The sequence below is a fragment of the Rhinoraja longicauda genome, chromosome 4 (genome assembly GCF_053455715.1).
Source record: "Rhinoraja longicauda isolate Sanriku21f chromosome 4, sRhiLon1.1, whole genome shotgun sequence".
NCBI lineage: Eukaryota > Metazoa > Chordata > Chondrichthyes > Rajiformes > Arhynchobatidae > Rhinoraja > Rhinoraja longicauda.
Genome location: NC_135956.1, coordinates 86,864,381 through 86,879,627, shown reverse-complemented (window position 1 = coordinate 86,879,627; position 15,247 = coordinate 86,864,381). Strand labels below are relative to the sequence as shown.

The following is a 15,247-nucleotide window of genomic DNA, read 5'->3' as shown; positions in this document are numbered from 1 at the left end:
TGATTGTATTATTGATTGTTGTATATTTTATTGTCACGTTATTGCAGCAGCTAAGAGCTTTGTTATTCCATTCCTGGTATATACGACAATTAAACACTCTTGACTCTGAGTGTGTCGTGTATTTTGATAACATCTCAATTAGATTGAGATCCCAAAATGTTTCAGATCCAGGGATAGGATTGATTGTCAAATTGAAGACTTGGCAGCTGGTTTGCACAAAATTAGTTCCAGATCAATAAACAACCAGATAATAACCAGATTGGCCTCCTCCATTGTCATAGTGAGGCCCACCACAAATTGGAGGAACAGCACCTCATATTTCGCTTGGGCAGCGTACACCCCAGCGGTATGAACATTGACTTCTCTAACTTCAGATAGTTCCTCTGTCCCTCTCTTTCCCCTCCACCTTCCCAGTTCTCCCACTGTCTTCCTGTCTCCAACTACATCCTTTCTTTGTCCTGCCCCCTCCACTGACATCAGTCTGAAGAAGGGTCACGACCCGAAACATCACCCATTCCTTCTCTCCTGAGATGCTGCCTGACCTGCTGAGCCATGATCACATTGAATGGTGGTGCTGGCTCAAAGGGCCAAATGGCCTACTCTTGCAGCTATTGTCTATTGTCTATTACTCCAGCTTTTTGTGATAACTTGATTTAGCAAGGTTGACCGCAGGATAAGCACTGGCCAAAATACCAGTTACCTCTCCTCTGCTTTTCTTTTCAATAGTACCATAGAATATTTTGCATCTGCCTGAGAAGGAAGTTGGGACCTCTGTTTAATTGCACTTCTGAAAAACGCAACACTCCCTCAGTAAAGGAAAGTTACCTATAGATTTTTGGTGTTGAGACTCTTACAGTGCCAGAGACCCGGGTTCGATCCTGCCTACAGATGCTGCCTGCATCGAGTTTGTACATTCTCCTCACACATTCCAAAGATGTACAGGTTTGTAGGTTAATTGGCTTGGTATGAATGTAATGAATTAAATTAAAATTTGGTCTCCAAATTTGAGGAAGGATATTCTTACTATTGAGGGCGTGCAGCGTAGGTTTACTAGGTTAATTCCCGGAATGGCAGGACTGTCATATGTTGAAAGACTGGAGCGACTAGGCTTATATACACTGGAATTTAGAAGGATGAGAGGGGATCTTATCGAAACGTACAAGATTATTAAGGGGTTGGACACGTTAGAGGCAGGAAACGTGTTCCCAATGTTGGGGGAGTCCAGAACAAGGGGCCACAGTTTAAGAATAAGGGGTAGGCCATTTAGAACTATTGTCTATTGTGTATTGACTCCAAAGATGTGCAGGTATGTAGGTTAATTGGCTTGGTAAATGTAAAAATTGTCCCTCGTGGGTATAGGATAGTGTTAATGTGTGGGGATCGCTGGTCGGCGCGGACCCAGTGGGCCGACAGGGCCTATATCTCGAAACTAAACTAAACTAAACTAAAAGTTAGGAACAATAACGTTGTAATAGCAGATGGTTTTAACTTCCTTCACGTTGACTGGGACTGACAGAGTGCCAATGGTGGTAGAATTTGTTATGACTGTCCAGGAAAGTTTCTCAAGCAATAAGTAGATGCCTTACTGGAGAGGGAGAAACATTTTCTAAGACGTTTCTCGCCCAGCAAGAAGCCAGCTTACTCTCTTTCCAAAGTTGACATTAAATCTGCAATTCACTAGACAAGCAGACAGTATATTCCATTGAGATGTCATTTTCTGGGATAAGAAGAATTTCTTTGTTTTCCAAAACTTGGCCGAACCATTCATGAGTCTACTTCTCAGTGGAGAAATGCAGACCTTCATTCACTGACATACACAATGGCACATCAAGGAGTCACAACTTTCACAAGCCACATTGCCAACAGGGGCTTTTTGTTAATACATCATGTCATAAGCACCATGTCAGCTCATTTATAACCAAGACCTGCTCTAGATTTTAGGATTGAAAGCAACTGTCAGCCACATAGTAGGGATATCTCTATTTCGCTCTGTAAAACATAACCATTCAAAAATGCTCCTCATTTGCAAATCATGCCAAATTTTGCAGTGTGAATGTTTTGAAGGTTATTGTGTTCTTTTCCTATTAAAGTACAAAGCGCATCCGGAAATCAGATTCAACACCTCTTGTCGTGATTCATCCAAATGCATTATAATTGCCCTGTCACTTTTCATTCCTGTGCTGACATCATTGAGATTTTCAGCAGCCATTAATTACTTGCTGACATAAATGTCAGCATATTAAGACTACTGACATACTTCGAGTCTTCTCCTTGCGTTTGAGGCAGCAGATGTTATGTAACGCCCTCCAGGCGCTGTAGCCAGTGCAATGTGCTGTTGTCGAGGGCCGTGAGGTCTACCCCTCCACCAGGGGGACGGAGGACAGCGCAGTCGAAAATGCCGTGCTGCGCTGTTTGCTGGTCTGCTCCACACACGCAGGCTGCTGATGGACGCAACCCCCAACGATGCACGTTGGCGTTGAACCGGCCGACCCCTGTTCAGGGCGACCCACTCTTTGCGGGGTGTGTCCGAGCCGGTTCAGGGCGACCCACTCTTTGTGGGGCGTGTCCGAGCCGGGTGGGTCTGTGGTGTTCGGTGCGACAGTGAATTGAGGAGGTGGCGATGTCTGTTCCCAGCTGGTTCTCCATGCTCCTAGTATGTTGAAACCGGAGCCACAGAGGGTCGCTGCATGACGGGAGAAAGGGTGACGAGATGACAGGCGTTGAGGTCCCAGTTGCTGTGAATCCTGGGCGAGGTGGTGCAGAGGATGTTTGGCGTCCGATGGGGCCTTGCACACCAGCCTATGAGTGAAGAACTCTCTGCGAAGCTTGGCGGGTGCGATACCTGCGAGCACCGGCAGGAGATCCGTGGGAGTAGGGCGTAGGCAGCCAGTGATGATCCGCATGGTGTCGTTGAGGGTGGCGTCTAGCTTGCTGGTATGAGCGCTGCGGCACCATGCTGGGGTGGCGTACTCAGCGGCGCTGTACGCGAGTGCAAGAACACTGGTTCGAAGAGTAGATGTCCTGGCGCCCCATGACGATCCGGCCAAGCAACGCAGGAGGTTGTTCTGTGCCGAGACTTTAGCACGGAGAGCTTCAAGGTGTTGCTTGTAGGTCAGCTGCCGATCTAGTTTCACCCCGAGGTGTGTAGGAAATGGGTTGTAAGGTAGGGGTGACCCATTGAGGGTGACGGTTAGCTGGCGTTGAGCTTCCTTGTTGTGCAGGTGAAAGGCCGTTGTGGTGGTTTTTGCCACACTCAGTCTCCAGGTCTTAAAGTAGCCCACGACAAGTTCCATATCCGCCGAGAGCACATCCTCAACATTTGACCAGCTCCTGTCCGAGTGCAGTAGGGCCAAGTCATCTGCGTATCCATACTGGCGCGAGGTCGTGCGTGGCAGATCGCTGATATAGAGATTGAAGAGCGTGGGGGCCAGTACCGAGCCTTGGGGGACTCCGTTTCTTAGGCATCGCAGTTGACTAGATTGTCCGTCGCTGGTCTTGAGTAGGAGTTGATTAAGGAGCAAAGAGGTCCTTCTGCAGTTGTACAGGGCCCTAGTGAGACTGCACCTGGAGTACTGTGTGCAGTTTTGGTCTCCAAATTTGAGGAAGGATATTCTTGCTATTGAGGGCGTGCAGCGTAGGTTTACTAGGTTAATTCCCGGAATGGCGGGACTTTCACATGTTGAAAGACTGAAGCGACTAGGCTTGTATACACTGGAATTTAGAAGGATGAGAGGAGATCTTATCGAAACGTATAAGATTATTAAGGGGTTGGACACGTTAGAGGCAGGAAACATGTTCCCGATGTTGGGGGAGTCCAGAACAAGGGGCCACAGTTTAAGAATAAGGGGAAGGCCATTTAGAACTGAGATGAGGAAAAACCTTTTTCAGTCAGAGAGTTGTGAATCTGTGGAATTCTCTGCCTCAGAAGGCAGTGGAGGCCAATTCTCTGAATGCATTCAAGAGAGAGCTGGATAGAGCTCTTAAGGATAGCGGAGTCAGGGGGTATGGGGAGAAGGCAGGAACGGGGTACTGATTAAGAATGATCAGCCATGATCACATTGAATGGCGGTGCTGGCTCGAAGGGCCGAATGGCCTTCTCCTGCACCTATTGTCTATTGTGTATAAAACTGCGGTTGGCAAAGATGTTGGCAAGGAACCGCACTAAATGACGGTCAGGGATGGTTCGGAGGAGCTTCAAGATCAAGCCCTGGTGCCACACAGTGTGATAAGCGATGGTGAGGTCCACCAGGGTGATGCCGGCCTTGTCACCCTTTTCCAAACTGTCTTCAATGTCACTGGTCAGCTTGACTATTTGGTGGGCGGTGCAGCGTCCACGCCGAAACCCGGCTGGTTCAGCGGATTCACTTCCAGTGAATCAGCAAGCAAATGGCACTTCCAGTGAATCAGCAAGCAAATGGCACAGCAGCTGCCTCCTGTACCCCTGAGGTGGTGCTTTAATCCCAAGGCGGGACTGTCATAATGTTGAAAGACTGGAGCGACTGGGCTTGTATACACTGGAATTTAGAAGGATGAGAGGGGATCTTATCGAAGCGTATAAGATTATTAAGGGGATGGACACGTTAGAGGCAGGAAACATGTTCCCAATGTTGGGGGAGTCCAGAACCAGGGTCCACAATTTAAGAATAAGGGATACTGAGTTGGATGATCAGCCATGATCATATTGAATGGCGGTGCAGGCTCGAAGGGCCGAATGGCCTAATCCTGCACCTATTTTCTATGTTTCTATTTTTCTATGATAAGACCGAGTGCAGGAAGGAGATTGAGAACCTCGTAACCTGGTGGCAAGACAACAACCTCTGCCCCAATGTCAGCAAGACAAAGGAGATTGTGATGACTTCAGGAAGCAAAGCAGTTCACATACCCCAGTATACTTCGATGGCGCCAAAGTAGGGATGGTCATTCTTAAGACTAAATATCACCAGCAATTTGTCCTGGACCAGCCACGTCGAAGCAATGGCCAAGAAAGCACATTAACATAGAAACATAGAAAATAGGTGCAGGTTGTGAATCTGTGGAATTCTCTGACTCAGAAGGCAGTGGAGGCCAATTCTCTGAATGCATTCAAGAGAGAGCTAGATAGAGCTCTTAAGGATAGCGGAGTCAGGGGGTATGGGGAGAAGGCAGGAACTGGGTACTGATTGAGAATGATCAGCCGTGATCACATTGAAGGGCCGAATGGCCTGCTCCCGCACCTATTGTCTATTGTCTCTAGGAGGAGGCCATTTGGCCTTTCGAGCCAGCACCGCCATTCATTGCGATCATGGCTGATCTTCCACAATCAGTACCATTGACACCTCTACTTCCTTAGAAGGCTTAGGATGTTGGACATGTCCCCAAAAACCCTCACCAACTTCTACAGACGCAACGTAGAAAGCATTTTTGTCACAATGCATCACGGCATAGTTTCGGAACAGCTCCGTCCAAATCGGCAAGAAATTACAGAGGATTACGCACGCAGTCCAGACCATTAAGCAAAACCAACTTCCATTTTATGGACTCCATCTGCACTTCACGCTGCCTCAGCAAGGCCATCAGCATCATCATTGCTCAGAAGGCAGTGGAGGCCAATTCTCTGAATGCATTAAAGAGAGAGCTAGATAGAGCTCTTAAGGATAGCGGAGTCAGGGGTTATGGGGAGAAGGCAGGAACGGGGTACTGATTGAGAATGATCAGCCATGATCACATTGAATGGCGGTGCTGGCTCGAAGGGCCGAATGGCCTCCTCCTGCACCTATTGTCTATGTCTATTGTCATGGAGCAGTTTAACCCCTTTTCTCCCCTCTCCCAATCGAGGGCAAGAGGTGCAGAAGTTTGAAAATGCACACCTTCAGATTCAGGGGCAATTTCTACCAAGCTGCCGACAGGCAACTGAACAGTCCTACTCCATTGGAGACCTTTGAGCTATCTTTCATCAGCCTTTATTGGACGTTATCTAGCACTAAATGTCATACCCTTTATCCTAGATCTGTACAATGTGAACGGTTTGTTTCTAATCATGTATAGTATTTTCTTTGACTGCATAGCATGCAATTAAAAAGCTTATCACTGTATATCAGTACACGTTAACAATAATAAAACTAGACTAAATTAAACTAAGGTCTGAAATTTTAGCCAGTAACCACCTGATAGGAATCATCCCAAACCAAAGTAAGAAATGTAAGCACAAAATTACTAATTATTACTGGAATTAGTCACAGAGCTGTGCTGGATAGAACTGAAAAAAAGCGCTTGACCAGATAGATAGAATACAACTGGGAAAATACATTAGACAATAGACAATAGACAATATGTGCAGGAGGAGGCCATTCGGCCCTTCGAGCCAGCACCGCCATTCAATGTGATCATGGCTGATCATTCTCAATCAGTACCCCGTTCCTGCCTTCTCCCCATACCCCCTGACTCTGCTATCCTTAAGAGCTCTATCCAGCTCTCTCTTGAATGCATTCAGAGAATTGGCCTCCACTGCCTTCTGAGGCAGAGAATTCCACAGATTGACTGAAAAAGTTTTTCCTCATCTCAGTTCTAAATGGCCTACCCCTTTTCTTAAACTGTGGTCCCTGGTTCTGGACTCCCCCAACATTGGGAACATGTTTCCTGCCTCTAACGTGTCCAACCCCTTAATAATCTTATACGTTTCGATAAGATCCTCTCTCATCCTTCTAAGAAGGACATCCTTAGAATATACAACGGTGAGACTTTTCTTCTTAGTGATAGGACAGTGGCCTTTGGAGAATAATGAGGAAGGCAAAAAGCCCATGAAGAAACTCACAGTGCACTTGTGTGGCTTCTCCCCGGTGTGTCTCCTCATGTGCACCACCAGCATGTATTGGGCTTTGAACGGCTTCTGTTCTCGAGAGCAGTCCAGCCACCGGCACACAAACTCTTTCTTCTCTCCGTGGATGTGGTCATTGTTAATGTGCTGGTTGGGGAACAAACAGGCAGAATATCAGTGGACATCTTGACACATGATCTGCAAGTACGTTTTGTTGACTTCCTACAACGTGGTCAGTGTGTAGCAAAAACTTATCAAGTCCGAAGAAGGGCCCCGAAATGTCACCCATCCATGTTCTCCTCCAGAGATGCTACCTGAGTTACTCCAGCGCTTTGTGTCCTTTTTTGTAAACCAGCATCTGCAGTTCCTTGTGCCTCTATCAACTTATTCCAACTTTACAAAATTCTGATTCTTGGATAAGAAAATAACTGCAGATGCTGGTACAAATCGAAGGTATTTATTCACAAAATGCTGGAGTAACTCAGCAGGTCAGGCAGCATCTCAGGAGAGAAGGAATGGGCGACGTTTCGGGTCGAGACCCTTTTTTCGTCTGAAGGGTCATCAGTCTGAAGAAGGATCTCGACCCGAAACGTCACCCATCCCTTCTCTCCTGAGATGCTGCCTGACCTGCTGAGTTGCTCCAGCATTTTGTGAATAAATACCTCTGATTTTTGGATGATCATCTTTACTTCAGTGCAAAAGGATGTCCTCCAGGTTTCTCAGTGTCGTTCATTGCAACTTTGATTGAAAATAAACAGAACTGGCATTAATGATCATACCTGCCTTTTACACAGGATCGGTACTGAAGCTGAAAATCCACTCCGTCTTTGTTTTGCAAATATTGCAAGTAAATATACACCGTCTTTCAACCTATCCATATTATTAAATAATTTAATTCATTATTTTTAAAGATCACTCGTTTATTTTTTAGTATAATTTATAGATACAGTGCGGAAACAGGCCCTATGGCACACCGAATCTGCACCGACCAGCGATCTCCAAGCATTAACAATACCCCACACACACGAGGGACAATTTAGACAATAGACAATAGGTGCAGGAGTAGGCCATTCGGCCCTTCGAGCCAGCACCACCATTCAATGTGATCATGGCTGATCAGCCATGATCATATTGAATGGCGGTGCAGGCTCGAAGGGCCGAATGGCCTACTCCTGCACCTATTTTCTATGTTTCTATGTTTCATTCTCAATCAGTACCCCGTTCCTGCCTTCTCCCCATACCCCCTGACTCCACTACCCTTAAGAGCTCTATCTAGCTCTCTCTTGAATGCGTTCAGAGAATTGGCCTCCACTGCCTTCTGAGGCAGAGAATTCCACAGATTTACAACTCTCTGACTGAAAATGTTTTCCCTCATCTCAGTTCTAAATGGCCTACCACTTATTGTTAAACTGTGGCCCCTTGTTCTGGACTCCCCCAACATTGGGAACATGTTTCCTGCCTCTAACGTGTCCAACCCCTTAATAATCTTATACCTTTCGATAAGATCTCCTCTCATCCTTCTAAATTCCAGTGTATACAAGCCTAGTCGCTCCAGTCTTTCAACATATGACAGTCCCGCCATTCCGGGAATTAACCTAGTAAACCTACGCTGCACGCCCTCAATAGCAAGAATATACTTCCTCAAATTTGGAGACCAAAACTGCACACAGTACTCCAGGTGCGGTCTCACTAGGGCCCTGTACAACTGCAGAAGGACCTCTTTGCTCCTATACTCAACTCCTCTTGTTATGAATCAACTCCTCTTGTTCTGGTCATCACATTACAAAAAGGATTGTGGTGGCTTTGGTGAGGGTTCACAAGGAGGTTGTCAGTGTTAAAGAGTGCTCGCTACAAGGTTGGGCAAACTTGGATTGTTTACCAAGCATTACAGGCTGAAGGGCCGCCTTATAGAAGTATGCAAAATGATGTAGGAAAATAACTGCAGATGCTGGTACAAATCGAAGGTATCACAAAATGCTGGAGCAACTCAGCGGGTCAGGCAGCATCTCAGGAGAGAAGGAATGGGTGACGTTTCAGGTCGAGACCCTTCTTCTTTGAAGAAGGGTCTCGACCCGAAACGTCACCCATTCCTACTCTCCTGAGATGCTGCCTGACCCGCTGAGTTACAATAGACAATAGACAATAGGTGCAGCAGTAGGCCAATCGGCCCTTCCAGCCAACACCGCCATTCAATGTGATCATGGCTGATCATTCTCAATCAGTACCCCGTTCCTGCCTTCTCCCCATACCCCCTGACTCCGCTATCCTTAAGAGCTCTATCTAGCTCTCTCTCCAGCTCCAGCTTTTTGTGTCTATCTTCGATTTAAACCGTCGTCTGCAGTTTTCTTTCCTACTAAATTAGCATGCTGGTCAGTGTGGACACGGTGCGATGAAACATAGAAACATAGAAAATAGGTGCAGGAGTAGGCCATTCGGCCCTTCGAGCCAGCACCGCCATTCAATATGATCATGGCTGATCATCCAGCTCAGTAGCCTGTACCTGCCTTCTCTCCATACCCCCTGATCCCTTTAGCAAAAAGGGCCACATCTAACTCCCTCTTAAATATAGCCAATGAACTGGCCTCAACTACCTTCTGTGGCAGAGAATTCCACAGACTCACCACTCTCTGTGTGAAGAAATGTTTTCTCATCTCGGTCCTAAAAGACTTCCCCCTTATCCTTAAGCTGTGACCCCTGGTTCTGAACTCCCCAACATCGGGAACAATCTTCCCGCATCTAGCCTCTCCAACCCCTTAAGAATTTTATATGTTTCTATAAGATCCCCCCTCAGTCTTCTAAATTCCAGCGAGTACAAGCCCAGTCTATCCAGTCTTTCCTCATATGAAAGTCCCGCCATCCCAGGGATCAATCTGGTGAACCTTCTCTGTACTCCCTCTAAGGCAAGAACGTCTTTCCTCAGGTTAGGAGACCAAAACTGCACACAATACTCCAGGTGTGGTCTCACCAAGGCCCTGTACAACTGCAGCAGAACCTCCCTGCTGCTAAACTCAAATCCTCTTGCTATGAATGCCAACATACCATTCGCTTTCTTCACTGCCTGCTGCACCTGCACGCTTGCTTTCAATGACTGGTGCACCATGACACCCAGGTCACGTTGCATCTCCCCTTCTCCCAATCGGTCACCATTCAGGCAATACTCTGCTTTCCTGTTCTTGCCGCCAAAGTGGATAACCTCACATTTATCCACATTATATTGCATCTGCCATTCATTTGCCCACTCGCCTAATCTATCCAAGTCACTCTGCAGCCTCCTAGCATCCTCCTCGCAGCTAACACTGCCACCCAGCTTCGTGTCATCTGCAAACTTAGAGATGTTGCATTCAATTCCCTCGTCCAAATCATTAATATACACTGTAAATAACTGGGGTCCCAGCACTGAGCCTTGCGGTACCCCACTAGTCACTGCCTGCCATTCCGAAAAGGACCCGTTTATTCCTACTCTTTGCTTCCTGTCCGCCAACCAATTTTCTATCCACCTCAAAACTGAACCCTCAATACCGTGTGCTTTAAGTCCTCAAGGGCGGCAGGGTAGCGCAGCGGTAGAGTTGCTGCTTTACAGCGAATGCAGCGCCGGAGACTCAGGTTCGATCCTGACTACGGGTGCTGCACTGTAAGGAGTTTGTACGTTCTCCCCGTGACCTGCGTGGGTTTTCTCCGAGATCTTCGGTTTCCTCCCACACTCCAAAGACGTACAGGTATGTAGGTTAATTGGCTGGGTAAATGTAAAAATTGTCCCTAGTGGGTGTAGGATAGTGTTAATGTACGGGGATCGCTGGGCGGCACGGACTTGGAGGGCCGAAAAGGCCTGTTTCCGGCTGTATATATATGATATGATACGATAATACCGTGTGCTTTATGAAGGGCATGTGGCTATGTTGCATTGTTCTCTGTTCTGTCTATGGGGGAGTGAAGATATAATTTAAGACTTAAAGAATTCTGGCTTAATACCATGAAAATCTATCAGGATGCTCATTCCTTCTAAATGTGAATCAGCTGCTTTAGTGGTCTATTATTGAAACGCCGGTGGGGAAAATATAACATTGCAAAAAGGTCGTGAAGCTTGCAGTGCTATTAGTGTACCAGAAGAGGGCACATCAGTTTCACTTTTCTGTTAAACCTGGATTATGCCTGATTTTTTCCCAGCAGTTCTGTTTGGAAAGGCAGGTATTTGTTTTCTGCACAGAAGTCAGTCTGTTTCAGGACTCCTGTATAAATGTCTTTGGACTCCTGTATAAATGCTAGTCTTGCATTTCACGACCACTTCGCAGAAGCGCTCAACTGGCAAACTCCCCTTGGAATCCAGTGGTGGAGCAGGAGTTTGCTGCATGTTGGCCAGCAGTCATGCGATGGGATCTGACTTGGGATCCTACACCCTTTCTCCTGCCTTCTCCCCACAACCCCTGACACCCGCACTAACCAAGCATCTATCCATCTCTGCCTTAAATATATCCACAATAGACAATAGACAATAGGTGCAGGAGTAGGCCATTCGGCCCTTCGAGCCAGCACCGCCATTTAATGTGATCATGGCTGATCATTCTCAATCAGTACCCCGTTCCTGCCTTCTCCCCATACTCCCTGACTCCGCTATCCTTAAGAGCTCTATCCAGCTCTCTCTTGAATGCATTCAGAGAATTGGCCTCCACTGCCTTCTGAGGCAGAGAATTCCACAGATTCACAACTCTCTGACTGAAAAAGTTTTTCCTCATCTCTGTTCTAAATGGCCTACCCCTTATTCTTAAACTATGGCCCCTTGTTCTGGACTCCCCCAACATTGGGAACATGTTTCCTGCCTCTAACGTGTCCAACCCCTTAATAATCTTATATGTTTCGATAAGATCTCCTCTCATCCTTCTAAATTCCAGTGTATACAAGCCTAGTCGCTCCAGTCTTTCAACATATGATAGTCCCGCCATTCCGGGAATTAACCTAGTAAACCTACGCTGCACGCCCTCAATAGCAAGAATATCCTTCCTCAAATTTGGAGACCAAAACTGCACACAGTACTCCAGGTGCGGTCTCACTAGGGCGCTGTCCACTGACTTGGCCTCCACAGCCTTCTCTCTCTCTCTCCCCCCTCTATCTCTCTCTCCCCCCCCCTTTATCTCTCACCGTGCTGCCCATGACCTGACCATGGCCATACCGATGACAGTCTCGACCTCTCCATTCATACCAACCACAATCTCACCCCTCCAATCGTGCTCAATCCAATCCACTATGCTCACTCGGTGCCAATCCCAATAATGTCATCAAATCCACTGGCATGGGTGGTGCCAATAGACAATAGGTGCAGGAGTAGGCCGTTCGGCCCTTCGAGCCAGCACCGCCATTCAATGTGATCATTGCTGATCATTCTCAATCAGTACCCCGTTCCTGCCCTCTCCCCATACCCCCTAACTCCACTATCCTTAGGAGCTCTATCTAGCTCTCTCTTGAATGCATCGTCGATGGGTCAGTACCGTACTGAGGCCAGGCGACAACTCTCGGACACCTACCTCCCGCTGACCATGACCCCACTGGCGAACACCAGACCTCCATCTTCCAAACCATCATATCTCTGAAGAAGGCCCTCGGCTGAAACACTGTCTGTCCATCCCCTCCACAGATGTTTCCTGACCAGCTGAATTCCTCCCACTCTTTGTACTTTGCTCAGGTTTTGCAGTAGCTGCAGTTTCAGTCGACATAGACTCAGGCAAGTGGATGTAAAAGGTTCCATTGCACTTTGTAGAACAGCAAGATGTTCTCTAATACAGGTTGTGTGAGTGGGCGGATGCATGGCAGATGCAGTTTAATGTGGGTAAGTGTGAGGTTATCCACTTTGGTGGTAAGAATAGGAAGGCAGATTATTATCTGAATGGTGTCAAGTTAGGAAAAGGGGACGTACAACGAGATCTGGGTGTCCTAGTGCATCAGTCACTGAAAGGAAGCATGCAGGTACAGCAGGCAGTGAAGAAAGCCAATGGAATGTTGGCCTTCATAACAAGAGGAGTTGAGTATAGGAGCAAAGAGGTCCTTCTGCAGTTGTACAGGGCCCTAATGAGACCGCACCTGGAGTACTGTGTGCAGTTTTGGTCTCCAAATTTGAGGAAGGATATTCTTGCTATTGAGGGCGTGCAGCGTAGGTTTACTAGGTTAATTCCAGGAATGGCTGGACTATCATATGTTGAAAGACTGGAGCGACTAGGCTTGTATACACTGGAATTTAGAAGGATGAGAGGAGATCTTATCGAAACGTATAAGATTATTAAGGGGTTGGACACGTTAGAGGCAGGAAACATGTTCCCAATGTTGGGGGAGTCCAGAACAAGGGGCCACAGTTTAAGAATAAGGGGTAGGCCATTTAGAACAGAGATGAGGAAAAACTTTTTTAGTCAGAGAGTTGTGAATCTGTGGAATTCTCTGCCTCAGAGGGCAGTGGAGGCCAATTCTCTGAATACATTCAAGAGAGAGCTCGATAGAGCTCTTAAGGATAGCGGAGTCAGGGGGTATGGGGAGAAAGCAGGAACGGGTTACTGATTGAGAATGATCAGCCATGATCACATTGAATGGCGGTGCTGGGTCGAAGGGCCGAATGGCCTACTCCTGCACCTATTGTCTATTGTCTATTGTCTATTGAATGGCGGTGCTGGCTCGAAGGGCCAAAGGGCCTCCTCCTGCACCTATTGCCTATTGTCTATTGTCTATTGTCTAATACTCAGGCCCACATCCGTCTCTTAATTCCCTGTGCCGAAAATAGTTAAATGACCATTCATCTCCTTTGATTTATGTGGGTGCACTCAAGTTAGATCGCCAGTCTTGCTCGCCAGAGCACTGGCACATTTTAGATGTTGTGTTAGTCACGAGAAGCTTTGAAAGATCTGAAGTGCCGCAAATGCAATAGTTTCAGTCCTGTAGAGCTCATCACGGGCAACATAATGTGAACAATAAAAAAACATCAAAACCATTAAGATAGAGAATCTTTAAGATTTGGGGGATACAGTTGAATGGGGAGCATCTGGTCGGAGCACTTGACCACTAGGGAGAGAAAGGCACTGAGAAGAGTCTGAACCTAGTGTACCTAAGGTATTATAGTCAATAGACAATACGCAATAGGTGCAGGAGGAGGCCATTCGGCCCTTCGAGCCAGCACCGCCATTCAATGTGATCATGGCTGATCATTCTCAATCAGTACCCCGTTCCTGCCTGCTCCCCATACCCCCTGAATGCGCTATCCTTAACAGCTCTATCCAGCTCTCTCTTGAATGCATTCAGAGAATTGGCCTCCACTGCCTTCTGAGGCAGAGAATTCCACAGATTTACAACTCTCTGACTGAAAAAGTTTTTCCTCATCTCCGTTCTAAATGGCCTACCCCTTATTCTTAAACTGTGGCCCCTTGTTCTGGACTCCCCCAACATGGGGAACATGTTTCCTGCCTCTAACGTGTCCAACCCCTTAATAATCTTATACGTTTCGATAAGATCCCCTCTCATCCTTCTAATGTGAACAATAAGAAAACATCAAAACCATTAAGATAGAAAATCTTTAAGATTTGGTGGATACAGTTGAATGGGGAGCATCGGGTAGGAGCACTTGACCACTAGGGAGAGAAAGGGTCTGAACCTACTTTAAGGTATTATAGTCACGCATCAAAATCTCAGCCCAGGGCATACATGTGCTGAGTTTTGGGGTAATGGCACAGATCGGACCGCACAGAAACAGGTCCTTCAGCCAACCAAGTCCACAGCAAACGTCAAATATCCATCTGCATTGATCTCTCTTTTCAACCACTGGCCTGCAGTCTTGTTCGCTAAATATATTTAGTCCAACCCCAGACTGTCAAAGCCACCACAGCCAGACATAAAAACAGCTTTGTTTCCAGGAGTGGTAGTTCTACTCAATAACCAAAGTCTGTACTTTCTTTTTTTGCTCCGATTTATTTTCACCCACATGTTTAGACCGTAATGTTGTATACTTTAGATAGTTCCTCTGTCCCTCTCTTCCCCTCCCCCTTTCCCAGTTCTCCCACTGTCTTACTGTCTCCACCTATATCCTTTCTTTGTCCCGCCCCTCCCCCCCCCGACATCAGTCTGAAGGGTCTCGACCCGAAACGTCACCCATTCCTTCTCTCCGGAGATGCTGCCTGGCCCGCTGAGTTACTCCAGCATTTTGTGATTCCTTATTGTTTTGATGTGTTTATGCTTTATTCTTAATTGTTAACTGTATGTTTGTGTTGTCGTTTGTGAGCGGAGCACCAAGGCACATTCCTTGTATGTGCACATACTTGGCCAATAAACGTGTTCATTCATTCATTCATTCATTCATTTACAAACTCATTCGAAGCATTGTTTCAGTTCACCAATCCTCAGATGAGAGTTACTAACTTAAATAAAGTGCTCACGAATTGCAAGGCATCATTGGGAAAAAAACATGAAATTTCTGGAAACTGAGAAAAT

At 46.7% G+C, this 15,247-nt stretch overlaps 1 protein-coding gene across 2 annotated transcripts in view; it reads right to left on the bottom strand.

Moving 5' to 3' along the window:
- The window catches only part of LOC144592950 (transcriptional activator GLI3-like), a 341,472-nt gene that overhangs the window by 23,537 nt on the left and 302,688 nt on the right, over positions 1–15,247 (bottom strand). For both annotated transcript variants that reach the window (XM_078398314.1, XM_078398315.1), the window contains one exon: positions 6,791–6,940. In XM_078398314.1, coding sequence (XP_078254440.1) covers positions 6,791–6,940 — 150 coding nt within the window. The remainder of the gene's footprint in view (positions 1–6,790; positions 6,941–15,247) is intronic.